Source organism: Suncus etruscus, chromosome 20 (assembly GCF_024139225.1).
Source record: "Suncus etruscus isolate mSunEtr1 chromosome 20, mSunEtr1.pri.cur, whole genome shotgun sequence".
Lineage (NCBI taxonomy): Eukaryota > Metazoa > Chordata > Mammalia > Eulipotyphla > Soricidae > Suncus > Suncus etruscus.
The window spans coordinates 34,127,782-34,148,029 of NC_064867.1; the positions used below are offsets into that span (position 1 = coordinate 34,127,782).

At 48.9% G+C, this 20,248-nt stretch overlaps 1 protein-coding gene and 1 non-coding gene across 3 annotated transcripts in view; one reads left to right on the forward strand and one right to left on the reverse strand.

Moving 5' to 3' along the window:
- The window catches only part of SLC6A11 (solute carrier family 6 member 11), an 86,412-nt gene that overhangs the window by 22,941 nt on the left and 43,223 nt on the right, over positions 1-20,248 (reverse strand). For both annotated transcript variants that reach the window (XM_049766279.1, XM_049766278.1), the window contains one exon: positions 11,077-11,211. In XM_049766279.1, the coding sequence (XP_049622236.1) occupies positions 11,077-11,211 (135 nt within the window). The remainder of the gene's footprint in view (positions 1-11,076; positions 11,212-20,248) is intronic.
- LOC125998296 (U6 spliceosomal RNA) lies at positions 13,030-13,136 on the forward strand. The gene has a single exon (XR_007491887.1). It is a non-coding gene; the product is annotated as a U6 spliceosomal RNA (small nuclear RNA).

Below are 20,248 nucleotides of genomic sequence, written 5' to 3' on the forward strand. Positions count from 1 at the left end.
GAAAACATGAACAGTGGTATTGGACACTCGCACCACGCTGGATAAACCACCATGTACACAATAGGCACATCTCATTAAACCATATCCCTTCGTGCAGGTGTGGGTACCAAAGCACACTGATGGCAGAACTGCTAAAGACAACAACACCAGAAAGAGACTGAGTTGGACTCAAGGACAAGTACTTTTCCTTCAGCCCCAGTTGAAGTTTCAGGCACATGAAACTAGGGATGGAGACAGAGGACTGCGGGGAAGGCACTTTCCTTGGTTGTGACCACCCCTATGGTCATCTTGGCATTGTGCAGGGTCCCCTAGTACTGCCAGGAGAGATATATGAGCAATGAGCCACCCAAACCAAAAAGCTGGTAACTTAAATTGGGGTGTTAACCAGGGAGGAAAGGGGATTCATTTTCAATAAGAGGCTTCGTGAACATTTGTGCCTAAATAATTCCATCTGGGGCCCAAAAGACAGTGCAGTAGGTAAGTACTTGGCCAATTGGAGTTCAATCCCCAGCATCCTATATGGTCCCCTGAACCCACAAGAGTGATTTCTGAGTGCAGAGCCAGACATAATCCCTGAACCCCATTGGACATAGACCTAAACAAAGCAAAACAAAAAATAAATGCTTCCAGCTGCCTATTCATTCCTGATGCAAGTGCTCGAGGATACGAAAAGGATGAACACACTGATAAACGAGGAAGATGCCAGGAATTTCTTAAGGAACAAAGCAGAGACGGGCTATTAAATAAGTCACTAACAGCCTTAAATACCCATCAGCAGGCAGATCGGAAAAGGCTGCCACTTGCTCGATGTTCTGGAAGAGGCAAAATGATGGCAACTGTGAAAAGGTCAGTGGTGGCAGGAAGCAGGTGGGGTACAGGGCAGCCAGTCTGTGCAGGACCATCGCAGTGCCACCAGAGGAAAGGACATGCCAAGAGTGACACACGGTCAGTAGTCCTTTACCCACTTTACACATGTGAGCATCTCTTGAAAGATGTAGGAGACAGGAGAGATTGAGGAAAGGGAAGTGGGACCACTCTTAATTTTTCTGAGAAGTTAAGACTTTTGAAGATAGAGCGGTGGCACAGCAGTAGGGCATTTGCCTTGCAAGTAGATAACCTAGGATGAACCGTGATTTGATCCCCCAGCGTCCCATATGGTTCCCCCAAGCCAGGAGCGATTTCTGAGTGCATAGCCAGGATTCACCCCTGAGCATCACCAGGTGTAGCCTCCCCAAAAAGACTTTTGTGTCAATTCATTTGGAGTGTGTACAATGAGGGTGGAAGGATACGATAGCACTTGCTTAGGTGTGGTTCACCTGGGTTCAATCCCAGACACCCTGAAGACCTCCAGGAGTACTCCCTAGCACAGAGACAAGAGTAATTCCTGAGCCTCACCAATGTGGTCCCAAATCCAAAGAAGATGGGTGCAGCAGGAGGCAAAGAAAATGCATATGAAAAAGAAGCAACTGGAGCCAAAGCAATAGTTCAGCAGGTAAGGTGTTTGCCTTACTGACCCAGGTTCAATCCCTGGCATCCTCTATGGTCCCCTGAGCACCATCAAAAGTGTTCCCTGATTGCAGAGTCAGGAATAAGCCCTGAGCACCACCAGGTGTGGCCAACAAATAAACAATAACAACAAAACAAATGTGTATAGCATCATTTCACGCAATATGGAAAATTCTACATCAATTAAACACCCACCTCTTGCCTCCCTCTGCATAGCCCAGAAACTGATCATCATCATCTGGCAGCATCAGGCACTGCCAGACACAATCTTACTGATCTACTGAGAGGCACAGAGCCCATCCACCCTGGTATTTGCTCAAGGAAGAACTCTTAAATTCCCAAGACACTGCCACTCTTTACCAACAACATGGCATGGAGTGCCCTCTCCATGGCTCTCATGCCAGCAATCACAACTGACAGGGCTTTGCTTTTAGGAGACTGCAAGTCCTCAAGGGCAAAGACAGTGCAAGCTGTCTCCCCACCAGTCCATGCCCCATACTCAGTTGGCACCTAAATACTTCTCTTAGGCGGTGCTTGGCCATCTCACCATCAGCATCTCTGTTTCTAGAAGTAGAGAGTAAAACTCTACTGGGGTCCAGGCTCCATAGAATGTACATGGGAGCCTTTGTGTACTGATCCCAGAAATTTCTGCTCTCCCCTTCTTAGAGGACAGTCCAGCCTGGCCCCCCTTTCTAAGCCAAGGACACTTCGTGTTTCCACTTTATCCCCCACTTCCAACTTTCATTTCTTTTGCTCTTTCTGAGCAGCTGGAGTTACACTTGTTTTTTCCTTCCACCTTACTGCGTCTGCTCCTGACTGGATCCAATCTAGAAGTTTCTTTGGGAGGAAGAAGAGGCTGAGTGAGGTCTCAGTCACCTGCTTGGGGGCTGCATGAGCTGTAGATTCAGAGGAAGCATAAGTGTCTTCTCTTTTGCTTTTGGTTTATATTTCCAGGTTACAATCTGAGGTGCTCAGGTCTGACTCCTGACTGAAGGTCACTCCTGGTGAGACTTGAGGGACCATATGTGGTGCAGGGGAGCAAACTTGGTAGGAAGTGAACAAGTGATGTACTATAGCTCCAGCCCCAATGTTATTGAATTTTGAAACCCAGAGCCTTAGGTTGATTCTGAGGGTGGCCTCATGCAGGCCAGTTACTTTTGACTCTTCAGGCTGAACCCACAACTTCCAGGGAGGGTCCCCAGGCTGTGTCCCCAATTCAGAATGTATCCTGAGGCATCATGGAACCACAGTCACTTCCTGCCCCTCTTCTGATCTTTCTCTGCTCTTAATTCATTCCCCACCCTCAGGAGCAAGTCACAGGCTGCCTCAGAGATCTGCTCAGCAAGGTGCCATTAGAAATAACTTTTTTCTTTTGGGGGGGGTCCACCCGGTGACACTCAGGGCTTAGTTACTCCTGGCTATGCACTCAGAAATTGCTCCTGGCTCGGGGGACTATATGGGATGCCAGGGGATTGAACCACGGTTCATCCTTGGTCAGCCACGTGCAAGGTAGATGCCCTACTGCTTGCATCACCTTTCTATTTAATGTCCTTTATCTAAAACATCACATGGCACCCAGATCAGTACACCTACCTCTATTCATATGTTATTTATTTATCCACACACCTACCCATCCTTTCATCCATCTACATACCTACTGATCCACCCATTCACCTACCTACCCATCTATCCACCCACCCACCTACTCACCCATCTACCCACCCACCTACCTATCTGTCACCCATCCACCCCTTCATCTTTTGAGCTACCTGTCCAGTCCACTAGATACCCAAAGTGATGCAGGGGTGTGCCAGACCAAAGGGAACTTGTAGTGAGAGAGGAGAGTGGCAAGCTTTGCTCAGTGGAGCTCAGATCTCTGAGAGATTCAGTGAGTTGTCAAAGAAGACATAGGAGATAGTTCCTGACATTCTCCCAGGAAGGAAATGAAAATGGAGACATGTCAAAGTCGGGACTCAGAGTGTGTGTGTGTGTGTGTGTGTGTGTGTGTGTGTGTGCACGCGCATGCGTGAGAGAGTGAGGTGGCAGCTGGTCAGAAACAACCCGACTTTACAGTTGGCATCACAGAAATGGGGTTACCAGTGGGGATTAACTGTGGGCACCATGATGGAACAAGTGGGCAGGAAAGGTTATGGAATGCTTGTCCAGGTGGGAGATAGATAGAGCCATGGAGGATGCCATGGCCTTAGCCATGGTAAGTCTAGGTTTTAATCTGAGTCAAAGAAAGCTTGGGCTGGAAAGAAGTACAGTGGGTATAGAATTTGCCTTGCATGTGATTGTCCCAGGTTCAATTCCCAGCATTCCGTATGGTCTCCCAAGAACTGCCAGGAATGGTTCCTAAATGCAGAGCCAGGAGTAACCCCAGAGCATGTGCTGTGGTCCCAAAATAAACTGATGAAAAATGAAAAAGTACAGCTAATCACATCCAGAGCATCCGTCCTGCTTTCCCTAATCACAGTATCCTGTCTTCCCTAAATACAGAAGCATTACCTGTTGTGATTCCCTCTCACACCCTACCAATTGGCTAACACAGAGTCTGCATCTTACTCTCCACCTTACTCTTTCCTAATATAAATATCCATTTCCCACCTATAATAAACTGCGTTACTCTTCTGAAGTGGCTGGTATATGTTTCTTTGTGAGTTCTCTACTCTCCTGGGATCCAATCTCACCAGCAACTTTTACATCTTGGGATCTGACCATACCAACCTCATTTACCAAGAAAAAAGGGAAGGTTCTGGGGAGGGGGACTTGTACCCACAAAATACAGACATCTGTTTGGCCTTCCCATATAGCCAGTATCAAAGAAGAGACATTTGGCACATTTATGTTCAGGCTGTGGGGACCACACATATGAGGTGGGGTGTGGGAGAGAGGAAAAGAGGGAGAGAGAAGGAGAGAGGGGAGGAGAGAAAGAGAGAATAGGAGAGAGGAAGAAAGAGTGAGAATAGGAGAGAGGAAGAGAGAGGGAGAGTGGAGAAAGAGAATGAAGAGAGATGGGGAGGGAAGGAAGGAGAGAACAGAAGAAGGGAAAAAGAGGGAGGAAGAGAATGAAGGGAGGGATAGAGAGGAGAGATAAAAAAGGGAGGGAGCATTCATCTTAGAATAGAGACCCTCTTAGAATAAAATGTGACCCGCCCCAGGCAGTTCACAACTTAGAGATCATTCCTGGCAGTGCTTGGGGGACCAAATGGGGTTCTGGGGATTGAACTTGGGTTAGCAGCTTACAAGGCGAGCAGCCTAGACACTGTTCCACTGTCCTCCGTGGCCTGAGGAAACACAGAATTGCTGTACACAGTGTTATGCAAGAGGCCAGTAACTGAGCATGCCCTCTCAGAGGGGCAACGACAGAAGTGGGGAGACTCAGGGAGCCAGAGGTGGTGCCAGGAATCAAGCTGGGGCCAGCCGCATGTAAGGCCAGTGCCTGAATTTCTGTGTTATCTTTTGGGCTCCAAATCCTCCTCTTTCTATTCCCAGCCCTAACCCCCCTATCTCCTCTCTCTGCATGTTGTGTTGGGGTCCCCCAGCCACCAGCCCTATGTCCAACCTGGGTCCCCAGCGGGGATCTGATGCCGTGCCACCAGATGGCAGCATGTCCATGGTGCAGGCTAGTCCTTGGTCAGAGCTGAGCTCCAGGGTCCCTATTTGTCCTCTCATGGGGAGGGGTCCGGGCAGGGTGCTCCCCTAATCAAGTCCAGGCCCAGTGTCCAGGCCTTGGACACCCCAGAGGAGCAGCCCTGGGAAAGCCGACCCCACACTTGGAGCCGTGTCAGCTCCTCTGTTCTCACCCTGAAAACACACACTCGAGAGACAATGGGGAGGCAGAGTGGCCGGAATCTGGGGCAGGCGAGGTGCAGCTTCCTGCGAGAGAGCCCCTCGGCTCCCCAGGCTGAGAAGACGGAAAAAGAGGATTTGCGGGGGGAAGAGGCTGGCATGGAGGGGACACAGGGCTGACTGGGGGACAAATAGAGGTTTAGAAAGCCTTGAGGGAATGCAAATGCCGGCACAAAGCCCGCTGGAGCAGCCTGCTGGGTGGAACCTCAAGTCTGGCCCAGAGATCATCGCACCCCGCGTTCTGCACTGAGGCCCCAGCCAGGGCACTGCTCATAGCTGCCAGGGCCGTGGGTGGGCGGCAGACACTGGGCAGCCCTGCCTGCCTGGAGCAGGGGTGGTGGACAAAGACCACTGCCCACTACCCAAGGGTTTGGAGCCCCCTGCTGTGGCCCCAGGACTGGGTGCAAAGACTTTGTGTTTGTACAACAGGCCCCAGATCTGACCCTGTTGCACCCAGCTCAGGGGACAGCCTGAGTCCAGGGCCATGTAGGGCCAGGCAGACCACCCACCTGTCCATAGAGGAGGACCCCAGGGGTCCACCTCACCCATAACTGAGTCTTTAACTACACATTCACATCTATTGCACACTTACCCGTATCTAAACCCTTTAGCTAAACACACAGAACACACACCCAGCTCTCCCTTTCCTCTTCCTTTCACCCACCCCTTTTGAGAGGAAAGGACCATCCTAGGCATGATGCACATTAGACAGGTACTTTGGTCTGTGTGCACTGTCTGTCCTTCTTCCATTGGGTTGAATCTTTTATTTTGTTTTGTTTTGTTTTGTTTCTGTTTTTGGGTCATACCCGGCAGCGCTCAAGAGTTACTCCTGGCTCTAGGCTCAGAAATCACCCCTGGCAGGCACGGGGGGCCATATGGGATGCCGGGATTCGAACCACTGTCCTTCTGCATGAAAGGCAAACGCCTTACCTCCATGCTATCTCTCCGGCACCTGGGATTGAATCTGTACCATAAAGGTCATGCAGGAAGACAGTTGTCACTCTGTCCATGAGACTGGAAGCCCTTTGACGCCCACCCTTTTCTCCTTTATGTCTGCCTTATTGTTTTTGTTTTGTTTGTTTGTTTAGTTGGGGTTTTTTGGGGGGGGTTGGGAGGGCCACACCCATTTGATGCTTAGGGGTTACTCCTGGCTAAGTGCTCAGAAATTGCCCCTGGCTTGGCGGGACCATATGGGACGCTAGGGGATCGAACCACGGTCCTTCCTTGGCTAGCGCTTGCAAGGCAGACACCTTACCTCTAGCGCCACCTCACCGGCCCCGGTTGGTTGGTTTTTGGGTCACACCTGGCAACGCTCAGGTGCTACTCCTGGCTCTGTGCTCAGAAGTTGCTCCTGGCAGTCTTGGAGGACCATATGGGATACCAGGATTCGAAGTGGGGTACGTCCTGTGTTGGCTGCTAGCAAGGCAAACAAACGCCTTACTGCTGATTTATCGCTTCGGCCCCTGTTTTGTTTTCTTAATCCTTGTGGTGCCCCTGTTTCAGACCCGGTCACACCCCTACACTCACCCACACCCACACCCATGTCTAACACTTACCCACATCTACACGCGCACACACACACACACACACACACACACACCTGTTCTCAAACCCACTCAATTCACCATCCCTTCACTCACACCCATTCTTATACCCACATTGTTCATCACAAATCACCCTCAACCTCATCCCCTCATGTACATACCACACATATATAGTACATACATCACAAACATATCACACTCAACAATATACACTACATAAATAGCTATATATCACATACATAGCACACACATTACACACCCCAAAGCACACGCTACATGGATAGCATACATACCACACAACATGCAATGCTACATGTGTGCTATAGATGCAAATCATATACACTACAACCCACACATGTACATACCCAACACAATACAACACATGTCACGCAAAGCAGAAATACACCAGGCAATACACAAAGCACAGAGTCCATTCTATACACAGACTATACATATAACACTACATAGATAGCATATACTTAGATAAATCACACAAGCAAATCACACAAATGCAGACAACACACAAAATATCACACATGATACACACATTTCCCCAACATTCCTACCATACATTATATGCATGCCAGAGATACTGTACATATATACCACCCATACATACATACCATATACCACGCTTATTCCCATAACACCATATAATGCAGTACATATATACCATGCATGTCACAACATAACATGCCATATATACTACACATTTCATGCATGCATACCACACACCACACAACCCAGCAATAAAGGCAACATGCCTATAACACAATGAATATCAAACTATATACATATAACACACCCCGCACAGTACTATACACCAGGGGTCCTCAAACTTTCTAAACAGGGGGCCAGTTCACTGTCCCTCAGACCATTGGAGGGTCTGACTCTAGTAAAAACAAAACTTAAGAATGAATTCTTATGCACACTGCGTATATCTTATTTTGCAATGAAGAAACGAAACAGATACAAATACAATATGTCGCCCACGGGCCATAGTTTGAGGACCACTGCTATACACACTACCACATAGTATATGGCTACGCATACTGTGCAAACTCTGCACATACTTCACACATACCACATCACATGTACACACAAATACATATAACATGTCTGCACATAATACATCATTGACAGAAAACTCCAAAGCAGCTCAACTCCGAGTTTTGATGAGCTGAAGCATTTTGGTCTTTGAGCTAAAGCCACAGAGCCTGACTTCAAACAGCCAATAGCTCAGACTCTGACCTTCATTCAAAAAACACCCAGTGAAGTCTACACTGCTTGGCATGAATGGGCAAACACTGGGGACAGAGGTGGCAGGGCAGATGCAAAACTGGCTTCCCTGCTGGTAGTACAAAGAAGCCTGGGGCAGGGAGGTCAGCCTCTCTTGCTCACCACAGCACAACTCCATGCACTGTCCCACTGTCCCCATCACCTTCTCTTCCTCTGACCCTACCTTTCCCCTGACCACAGGAGGAAGTTCAGGGGCCAGGAGGGTACCATGACTTTGCTTCCACCCAGTGCCTGGGATACCTACTGACACACAACCAGCACTGGGGCAGCACGTATAGAGACAGGAATGGACATTCACCAACAAGATGCTCACAAAAATGAAGGTGTCCCTGTAAACCCGAGTGTTCTGTTAGGCAGGTTATGGGTCAGGAGGTGGGAATGCAGGATATAGGGCAAAGGAAGGAGAATCCCCAGCAGAGATAGGGCATATGCAAAGGCTCTGGGGCAGAAGGAAGGCAGTGAGGGAAGCAGGCTGGCTGAGAAGCAGACCCCACCTCATCTTATTCCAAAGACCATCGGGAATCCGGCCACAGGAGCTGCCAGATTTCTGTTGCATAAAGATCACTGTGGCGATGGGCAGGGACTGAGAGGGGCCCAGATTCATTTCTAGAAAAGCAGGTGAGAGATGGGTGGGCAAGTGGTATTGAGGCCAAAAGACCCAACAGATGGCTGGGGACTCCTCTAGCAGGGGCGGTGGGTCCTGAAGTCTCCCCTTCTCAAACATGTGGGTATTCTTTTTGATGCTCAGGAAGTTTTGTGAGGAAATCTCAGTGAGTTCAAGATGTTCAGGTCTGCAGAGCTGTTGATATCTAGGGACAGGCCCAGCTGTAAAGAACCAAGGGATGGGGCTCTGTAGGCCTTAGGCACCCCAACCTGTGACTTTCTGTACTCTAGCTCTCCTCTGGGGATTCTGCTGGATAGCAAGGGGGAAAAGAACCTGCACAACAAATAAGCATTCCTCATATGTCTGCCTGTGTGGGGCACTGCTCACTGCCACCAGACAAAGCATATTCTGAGGATCCAGGTAGGAACTAACCCCAGAATCCATCCCAAGATCCTGGGAACTGTGGCTCACCCTGGAAACCCACACAGCAGTCCTTCTGTGGCACCTGAGATGTGTGGCATCTTGGGATGTCAGTGGGTTCTAGTCTCAACCTCCTCACTCTACCTGTAGCAACCAGACACAGAAACACTCCCAGAACCATGGCTGTCCTGTGTCCCATAAGATCTGGAGCACCAATCATCATGTTCCGGGAGACCTGGAGCTGCCCTGCACCCCTGAGAACCCAAATATCCCAGGCATCATCTGGAAAGAGAAAGCAAGACTCCCAGTCAGCCCTACTCAGCAGTTCAGCTGGAGCCATCTATGGAGCACTTGGTAGAAGCACTAACTGTCCTGAGGGTCTGGGCACAGCACAGGAGAGTTTGGGATAACCAGGAGTTTGGAGGACACAGGGCTCCAGTACTAAGTCCCAGCTAGGATTTCACACTTCCTGTGTATCAGGAGAAATATCCTGACGCAAAGAAGGCAGCCCCGTGTCACCTCCTACCTGTACCCTGAACAATCTCCAGGGTGAGGCTTGGGATCTGAGTCCTTCTACTGTGGTCAGGGACTCTGGGGACCCACAGAATTTGCAGACATGGTGGCGGAAGTCAGACCAGCCACCTTGAAGAGTGAGATAGGAATGGTGAGCAGAAACCAGAAGAGAAGCACAGGCAGGCAGGTAGGCATGAGATCAAAGGAGAAAGCTCCGAAATCTGTGATTTCACAGTGATTTTCGGTATGACTTTCCCACACCTGAGTTTTTACACCCAGTCCTAGAGCAAGTGAGACTAAAGGGAGTCAGCTTTCATCTGCCCAGGGATTCTGGCTCATTTCAGGTGCCCAGAGGTGCCCTAACTCCTGTTGACCCCACAGAGGATCAGGGACCCCCATTTACTCCCCAAACAGTCTCACCCAGAGAGGTGCATGTGGGAAGGGCCCACCAGGTTTCACATGTGTCAGGAGCCCCTGACTACAGAAGAAACTTTCCCACAAGAATCAGGCCCCCACACAGCATCAGCCAGCAAGTTTTCTTCCAAAGCAAAATGGGGTTATACACATAACTCCACACTTTGGAGCATGCTTTTTTATTCCCTCAAAGTTATCAGGGCTGGACCTTCTCCCCAGAGACCCCATGAAGGATCTGCAAGGAGTTTCTCACATGAAGGAGTATGAGAACTCCCAGCCCCTAGATGTGCAGAACTGAAGTCCTACAGGCACCAGAAGGGACACAGGAGATGGCATACAGGCTAGTCCCTTCCATCTATCCAGATCTTTCTCTGAGATACTCCCAAGAGAGTCTATATTCCAATAGACTCAAAGTATCCCTCAGAGATGCCATGTATGAGCTCAGGGTGTGAGCTCAGGTGTGTGAAATCAGTTATGTGAGAGCAGAGTGTGTAAATCATGTGTGTGAGATCTGGTCTGTGAGCCCCACGGGATGAGCAATGGCCAGGCACAGAGACCTCTCCACACGATGCTGGGAGGAACATCACAGCATTCAGGATCTTCTTTTCTGCCCTGTGGCCCAGCCTCACCCCTTCTCATGCCTGGGGGGGCCATGAACATCCTTCAGATCCCCTCTGAGAATAAGCATTTCCCTCTGTTGGGATCTTCTTGGATCTCTCAGGATCTCATGCTCAAGATGACCCCCAGCTCATGAGCCCATGATCACGTCTTGCTGATACAGACAAACACATATGGCCATGCACACGCACATATGGGTTTGTGGGTGTCTCAGGGTTGTGCTCCATGAAATGGAGAGCCCCACTCTTTACCAGTGACAAGGAATTCATCATCCTGACAGCTGCTGGGAAGGCAACACTTACTTACCTGTGGGTCGGACAGCCGGGAGAGGTCAGGGTACAGGTAGAACTTGATGCCCTCCGAGGCACCAGGCAGCGTCACTCCCCGGATTAAGAGGACCAGCAGCATGATGTAGGGAAAGGTGGCTGTGACGTACACGACCTGCAGGAAGAAGGGACAAGATCAGGAAGGGGTGACACAGCAGGGGGAAGAAAACACTTGTTCCCAATCCCTAAGGGCTGGTCTTCCATGCTGTATTCAGGGGGCCTTCATGAGAACAGAGGTCAGTGTGAGTCTACACAAGATCAGAGGCCAGTGTGAGCCTCCAAGAGGTCAAAAGTCAGCATGAGCCTCCACGAGGTCAGAGCTCAGCATGAACCTTCATGAGGTCAGAGGTCAGCACAAGCCTCCATGAGGTCAGAGGTCAGTACTAACCTTCATGAGGCTAGAGGTAGTGCTGCGCCTACTTTTGGGCCCACCCACAGAAAGACATCAGGAAACCATTTCCACATGACAAGTTCTGGGACAATGACCCACACATAGCAATCTCAAGCTTCCCATCCTAATGTCTTTATCTGGTCGTGTCTATAGAAGGTGCACCTTGAGGCACGTGGTATCCGGCACATGATAGACAAGGCTGGGGATCCAATCCAGGGTCTCATCATATACCACCTCACACATCAGAGAGCCACATTTATTCCGTGTCTCCCCCTGAGTCTGTCTTATTATTCCTCTGGTTTCACATAATCTAACAAGTCCTAAATAGTGGGATGCTTGCTCCAGTGTCCCACGGAGGACTTTGTCTGAGGCACTGTGGTCAGCAGGTGCTGTGGACCCATAAGCCATTCCTGGATCCTCGCATGGAACCACTGACTCCAGGGTCAGAAGCCATATATAGTGGGGTGCAGTGACAGGGAATTGTGATGGGTGCAGTGACAGGGACATGATGATAACGCAGTGATGGATGCAATAACTGTCATAGTGACAGGGAATGGAATAATGAGTACAGCGACAGAAATGTAGTGACAAAAATGCAACAATGAGGTCACAGTGAAGGGTTCGGTGACAGTGTCACAGTGATGGATGCAGTGGCAGGTGATGCAGTGATAATATAGTGGCAGGAAAATAGTGATGGAGATGCAGTGACAGGCACACTGTGCAGTGATGGGCACTGTGGTAGTGTTTCAGTAACGGATAGAGTAGCAGAGACACAGTAAGGGTGGCATTGATGGGGACACAAGGACACAGTGACAGGTACATTGACAGTGTACAGTGACAAGATGCAGACAGGCAGATACCCCGAGGTCTAACCTCCCCACAAGCATAGGTGGAAAGAGAGAGGAGACACATCATCTCATAGGTCTGCCCTCCCCCCAAGATGGTGCCAATATCTGATCAGCTCATAGCTCAGCCAATGAGGACTCTTGCTTCTAAGACAGCTGTGAGCACTGCCTGCTCTACAGACCAGTGAGAGCACTGTGGTTGTCGCTGCTTGAGGGCGCAGATGTAGGGACCCTTCCTTCTGTAGATACCATTGCTTCATCATCACACCTGCAACCCAGCCACCCCACACACTGCTTCAGGGACCAGCACTTCCAAGTCACAGAGCTTTGGTTCTTGACCTTCCTTCAACAAAAAAACCCACTCAAGTCTTCACTCGGCCCCGTGGACCCCCAATAGTAATCAAGGTACAGATGAATGGTTGGAGAACTCTGATTTACAAGGTAATAGCCATGATTGTGAATTCAGGTCAAATATAAGATAAGAGGGGCCAGAAAGATAGCACAATGGTAGAGCGTTTGCCTTGCATGTAGTTGACCAGGGAGGGACCTGGTTTGATTCCCGGCATCCCATATGATCCCCCAGCCTGCCAGGGGTGATTTCTGAGTGCAGAGCCAGAAGTGACCCCTTAGCTCTGCTGGGTATGGTCCAGAAGCCAATCAATCAATCAACCAATAAAGTTTAAAATATATATAGGATGTGCTCGCTTCGGCAGCACATATACTAAAATTGGAACGATACAGAGAAGATTAGCATGGCCTCTGCGCAAGGATGACACGCAAATTCCTGAAGCGTTCCATATTTTTTTTAAAAAAAGAAAAAAAAATATATATAGGATAAGAGACCAGAGTCATGGAATGCTGACTTCCCACTTCCTGAAGCTGAGAGGAGATGTATGGTTGAATGAGTAACATCAGCCTGGAATATTCTATAGCTGTCTCATGACATGACAAATTTCAGTTAAATATCGAGCAAGAGAAATGTCACAAAAGCAGTCAAGAAATAGGTAACAGAATGATCAACTAGCAACGAGAGCTTACTAAACTTTCTGATAATGTGTTAATGATCTCATTGAGAAATACAATAAGTTTCACAAATTTTCTTGTTGTTGTACTTTTTTTCTTTCTTCATTTTTTTAAATAATTTTGCAGGAGTGGTGGTGCCAGAGGTAAGGTGTCTGCTTACAATCGCTAGCCTAGGACGAACTGCGTTCGATCCCCTGGCATCTCATATGGTACCCCCAACCCAGGAGCGATTTCTGAGAGCATAGCCAGGAGTAACCCCAGAGCTTCAATGGGTGTGGCCCCAAAATTTTTTTTGCTCTCTCTTTTCTGGAAAAAAAAAAGAGACCAGAGTCAAATTCATAATGAAAACAAGGCCAATGAGCCACTGGGTCTGCTACAGAAGTCTCCAGATCTGAATGACCACGTTCGGTCAATCTCTGGCACTGCATGTGACTTCTGGATCCTTTCTTTCTTCCAAAACCCTTAGCCTCTGAGAAGCAGGCTTTTTCATCAAGACATTTGCTTCTGTCATACAGATGATTCCAAAGACCCAGGGCCTAAGATTAGTGACATTTCTAGAACTCAACGTATCCCTCCAGTGCCTACCAGATCCCAAAGAAAGCATGTGAACATGGAAACCACGCAAAGGGCTAGAAAAAAAAATCACAGAACATTTCCACTGTCCTTGGGTCCATCTATTATGACTCCATTGTTGCTTACATGCCACCTAACTTATTTCAGGACTCACCTACAACTCAGCCAAATGCACCTTCCCAGGACCCCTAACAGCAGAGAAACAGCTTGGCTGAGTCCCTGCAGTTAAGGGGTCCCTGCCACCTCTGCTCCCACTTTTCTGCCACCAGCACTCACCTCTTCCTCTCTTCACACCTTTGATACTCTCAGCAGAAGAAAAAATAATAGTCACATCGGCTACCGAGCACACAGCACTGTTGGCTGCCAAGACACAACCATTGGCTGTCAGGTACTGGCTGTAAACAATGGCTGTAAGGAACAGGGGGCTAGAGAGCAAAAAGTTGGGGTACAAAAGGTGGTTTAGGGGCATCATTATGTAACACACACGTGGAGATTGTGCTAGGCATCTGAATCAGCTTGTACCTGCCGTGGGTGCCACCTTGCCTAAAAATAATTTCAAATTGGTTTCTATCCTCTGCTAGGCCAGGGCTATGGATGGTCTTCGGTTTTCCCAAGAAAAAATTTATAACAGGGCTGGATCATATAAAGCCAGGTCAGCAAGGGACTTCTCCAGAGGCCATGTCCACGCCCAGGGCATCACTAATAGCTCCCAATGCTGTGTGGGCAGCTGAGTTAAAAGACAACCTCAAAACTCAATACACTCATGCATTATGGCAGCCAAAGTGACAGAGGGCAGAAACCACCCACACACTTCCCACTTTCCATCTCTGCCCTGAGAACCTGACCATAGGACTGGCACCTGCAGGGACAGGAGAAAGAGGTTCTAGGTGCCAAGTTCTGGAAGGGAATAGTTGGTTCTGAGAAAGAGAGTCAAAGCTGGGATATGAGTGACTGTGGGGCTGGAGAGGTGGGAATTAGCTAAAGACATGGAGATGGTGCAGAAACCCCACCCCCACCCCTAGACACCCAGAATCTTCTCAGGCTGGAGTAACCTTGCCTTGTCCTCAGCTCTCCCCCTCCACCCAACCAGCAGTGCCCAGCCAGGCCCCCTTGATCGCAAGAGTCTCTGGATATGACATATGTCTTGGTTCTCACCAAGGCCTCATGCTGGCCGCCCTAAAGCCAGAATTCATGGACCTTGCTCCGGCCTGTCTCTCTTGGCCCTGTGTGTTCAGGGCTGCCAGCTGCAGTGCCAAGGGTGGGGCTCTGCCTCAGAGGACCCCGCTTTCAAGTCGGGCTGTGTCCCAACTTGCTCTGTGGTGGGGATCCTCGGCTCTCCCCACCACGGTGGCCCCCCTCCACCCAGTGTGCCCCTGCTGTGCCCGATGGTGCCTCACAGCTGGGAGTTTGCCAGGCTGCTTTAGGCCTTAGGCCTTCTCACGCCTTCTTTTGTCTAAATGTCCATCCCCGGCTCCACAGCCACCCACAGCGTTGGGCTTGTGTGTCTGAGTGCCCGCGAGGCTGGGCCAACTCCAAGGCAGGGGTATTGTACCACATCTCTGTCCTGTGGCTTTATGTGTCAGGAAGCAGAGGTTGGGGGTGGGGGGTCTTCCCCAACCAAATGACCCAAATATGGCGCCGGGTCCTGACTCAGGATATGCCAGCCTGTCTTTGGTTCCACTGCCTTGTGCACTTAAACATTTCAATCAGGGGTGGAAGGAGGACAACACTGGAGGCGGGAATGGCCCTAATTCGTTGTCACTAGGCATCTTAAATATTACTGTGAAAGACTTGTAATTCACTTTGATCACAGTAGAAATTATTATAAAATAAATAAATAATAAATTCATCAGAGAAAAAAAAATTCAATCAGGGTCAGGGGGATGGCAATCACTCCGATCCCCAGAAAGAGATTAGGGTGGAGGGGTGGGATTTGAACCATACCTATCATTGCTCAGGGCTTCTTTCTGGCTCTTCTTTTAGAGGTCACCCTGAGTGGAGTTAGGGGGACTATAAGGGATAGCGGAGACTGAACTCAGGTCTACTGCATGCAAGGCAAGCACCTTAAATGCTTTGCTATGGCTCTGGACCCCAGATAGGGATTTTTTTTTTTAATTTTAAACTTTGATCGATTGATTGGTCTTTGGGCCACACCCAGCAGCACTCATGGGTTTTACTACTGGCTCTGCACTCAGAAATCACCCCTGGCAGGCTGTGGGACCTATGGGATGCCAGGAATCCAACCAGGTCCATCCTGGGCTGGCCACATGCAAGGCAAATGCCCTACCACTGTGCATCTCTCTGACCCTCCAGCTAGGGATTTTTGTCTTTTTTTCCTACCAGGTCCTGATGCCTGAAATGACACCGCATGGCTCCAAAATGTGCTCAGAACAAATTCATGACTAATGGGGTGGGGGTGGACCCCAAGATCCGTGGTGTACACAGTGCTTGCTCTGTGGAATGTTGAAGCTACCTAAGGCATTTAAATTGCAGAATCATTCATGATCTAAGTATCCATAGATGGCCTCAGAAGAGTTGGTGTCCAAGGAAAGGTCAGTCTGGACATGGCAAAGTCTGGTGCAAGAGGCTCCAAGTGCCATCCTTACACTAAACTGGGTTGCACTTTATGCTGGCACTGCAAGGTCACTGGCAAAGGGCATAAAGTCTGACCTTTCCAGCCACCACCAGCACAGGCTCAGACTGGAGAGGTGGGTGTGATGGAGGCGGGTCTGAACTGGCCTGGTCTCCCCAGAAATGAAGCTCTGACCAAAAGCACCCCACTTGGTTAAGAAAGATTTTTTTTTAGACTATTGTTCCTTTCCTTTTAGCAGGTCAAGTCCCTCTGAATAGAAAGGTTAGCACAATTGGTGGTAATTACACTGTATCCTGTTTTAATGGACTCTAATTGCTCATTTGCATACCAATGCTGGGATTGTGGGGAATGCTCTTCCCCATTTCCAGGACACAGCTATTTATTTCATCATGGGGGTAGGGGGGCTCTCAGAATACTGGGAGGTCACAAAAGTGAAAGTTCTGGTCTCAGGCAGAATAACTGAATTGACAGAGGGGTGATATGGGGGTGCCAAATAACTGGGAAAAGCAGTGTGGTTCAGGGGGGCAAGACCTTGGGCCCTGCAGGTCTGAGGGTCAACTACTGGACAGACGGGGTGAGCTCCAGACAAGCTCTAGGCTGCACTTCCATCTACTCTCTCTCCATCCAGAGGCAAGGGAAATGTGAGTCATTCCCACCCCACTTTTTACTTTGGGGGATGTCATATGCATCATCACTATTATTTGCTTACTATTTCTAAAAGTCAATATGCTTTCTCAACTTACATAGTGAGAAAACAGTGAAGGAAAAAGATTTTTTTGGGGGGTGTCACACTTGGTGGCACTCAGGTGTTACTCCTGGCTCTACACTCAGAAATCACCCCTGGCTGGCTCCGAAGACCATAAGGGATGCTGGGAATCGAACCATTGTCCATCCTGGGTCAGCCGCATGCAAGGCAAACACCCTACCACTGTGCTATCTCTCCAGTCCCAAAGAGAGAAATTTAATTCTTGCCATAAACAGAAGACAAAACAGAAAGAAAGAAAGAAATGTGCTGATAACAAATTGCAGTGACATTCTCTCCAGCAGAACAAGAAATAAATGCAGGGCTTGGAAAGATGCATTCGCTCTCGCCTGCACTGAATTGCCCTGGGCTGCAACAGTCAAGGAGAAAACTATTGCCTAACACATGGCCAAGTACTGTGATAGATGGGCACACATGGCCCTAAACCACCCCATGGCCTGCAGGTCTTTGGATGAAAGACACAGGGAGTTGGTGGCCCAGGTCCTTCTAGGCAAACCCAGGCGTTTCAGGATACACTGAATTTGGCCTTGACCCTTTTCAACAGAACAGGGATGTCTGGAGCTGTCCAGTGTTCTGATCTCTGGGCCAGCTCACTGGTTTTGGAGCAGTCACCACTTATTGAGTACCCAAAGGGTGCTTAGTCTGATGCATGTCACATAGATGGAGTCAAGTGTGGTGACTAGAGAAACAAACAAAGGAGGGAGTGGAGCTTGAAGTCAGTTGGTCTTGGCTACAGAGTGCTCCATAGGCTGTTTCTGGCTGCAAACCCAGCCATGCAATGCCTCTTTCTTGGTCTGGGTTGAACCTGGGCCTGCCATATTTTGAGCAGCCCTGTCTCGTCACCCAACACCCAGTCTGAGAAACACTGTTGTCCATTCCACAGCCTCGGTTTTCCCGCTTCCCTTGCAGCTACATGCACTTTCAACTATCCATAGGCTTAGAAAGCCAAAAAGTCTGGCGTTGGGCAGCTAACCCTTAGAGATCCAGAACTCCGAATACTAGCAGATGTTTTCTCACTTTTTTTTAAGTGAACAAACTGGTTAAATTACCAGTAGAGAACTCTATGGGGCTGGCACTTCTCCATGTTCAACTGTGCCATCATGCATCCCTGGTGGCCAGCACTAGCAGTGAGCAGAGTGCAAGAAACAGAAGTCCCTAAGGACATGCCTGGCTTCACCATCCTCATTACCGCCTGCAAAGGTGGTGGTCAGGCCGTTCTCACAAAAATGGCAAAAGAAGAAAAGTAATACCCCTTGGTTCCCAAGAGGATTTTGCCTTTCCACAAGAAAACTGTGAAGAGAGGCTGAAGCAATAGTATAGCAGGCAAGGCACTTGCTTTGCATGAGGCTGACTTAGGTTTAATTCCTGGCGTTCTATAATGTCCTCCAGGATTAGTACCCTGAGTGGAGGTCCAGGAGTAATTTCTGAGTATCACTGTACCCTAAAACAACATCAACAAAAATGGAGAGAATCAACCAGAGAGGGACTATTCAAGACAAGCACAGTATTTCCATAGGATGCTAAGATGACCCTTCTGTGTGGGAGAAAATAGTGAATCTTTAGCAGTGTATGTTAGCCTTTGGGCAGAGCCTGAAAGAATCCAGAGCCAGTCTGTTCTGGGGATTATGGCTAGTGGTATCATCTCTGAGTTGGACTGGGGATAGTGAGAGGAAAGGTGATATAGTACATAAAAGTCAAAAGGTAGCAAAGCAGTCAGGGGGACTAGGTGTTAATACATCCATCCCCAAGCCTTTCTACAAGAGTTATTTCCCTTCTTCTGCACAGACAAAGCCCTCATCAGCTGCTGGCAATGAAAATCACACTTTCCAGCTTCCCACGAGACTGGATGTGACCATATGACTATATTCCAGCCAATCAGAGAGGGGGAAATGTTGTTCTCACCTTTTTGTCCTTCCGCTGAACTGGAATAAACTCAGACATGAGCTGTCTCAGCCCTGTACTCATGTGAGGATACCAGAAAAATAGAGGGACTCCTTCCCTGTCCACAAATGGTGACACAAGGAGCTGAGTTTTGGGGTTACAGTTCTTTGTTCAGAAATAGAGGCTTACTGAAATAATTCCCAAGATATGATAAAAACCAATAAGGGATTTGAAGAGGTGACTGTCACAGCCCTAATGTAGACCCACTTGGTGGACACAGGAGCTGGGGCCAGATAAATTTCTCCCTGATGCCAGAGCTGGCTGGAGAGAAGCCTGGACCAACTCAGGAGAGGACAAAGACCAGTAGAGACAAAATTGTGACAAGAACCACTGGAAGTTCAAACCTCTCCCTAGATGACAATACCCTAACTGACTCTTAAGTCTATAGAAAACCCCAGGACAGGACATCCTGAAGAATTTACTACCTAAATGTCATTCAAAGCTCATTCAAATGTCATTAAAAGCCTCTGGAGAAGCCATCTCTCCTCTCCTCTCCTCTCTTTTTTCCTCTTCCTCTTTCTCTTCTCTCTCCTCCCTCCACACCTCTCCCCTCACCTCTCCTTTCTTCTATACTTCACCTAGAAGTTTATTTTTACCTTCTAAAGAGAATCTTCCCAAAAGCCAATACTGGTGCCTTCACTCTGTTTTCTGGCCTCCCCCAGCACTTGGCCACTGGGGTAGGATTGGGAGATTGGGGAGCAGGTCTATTCCTACTGACAGGCCCCTGATCAATGAGGGTCACTGTAGGAACTATGCCTGAACCCCAGGACAAACATGCTGGCATTTTCCATGTGCATGGCTGCCTCTGGGAAAGCTCTTATCTCTTTAAGCCTTGGTATTATCTTCCACAGATGAGGAACAATAATACAGTAGTCCAACCCCATCCCATGGGGTCTCAGGTTCAGAATCCAAGAATATGTGCCTGTGGATTTTGTCCTCTTGTGGCTCACGTGAACCCCCACATCCATACAGCCCTGGGCTCATGCCTGCTCTTGCAGCATCTCAGATCCTGTATCCTCTCCA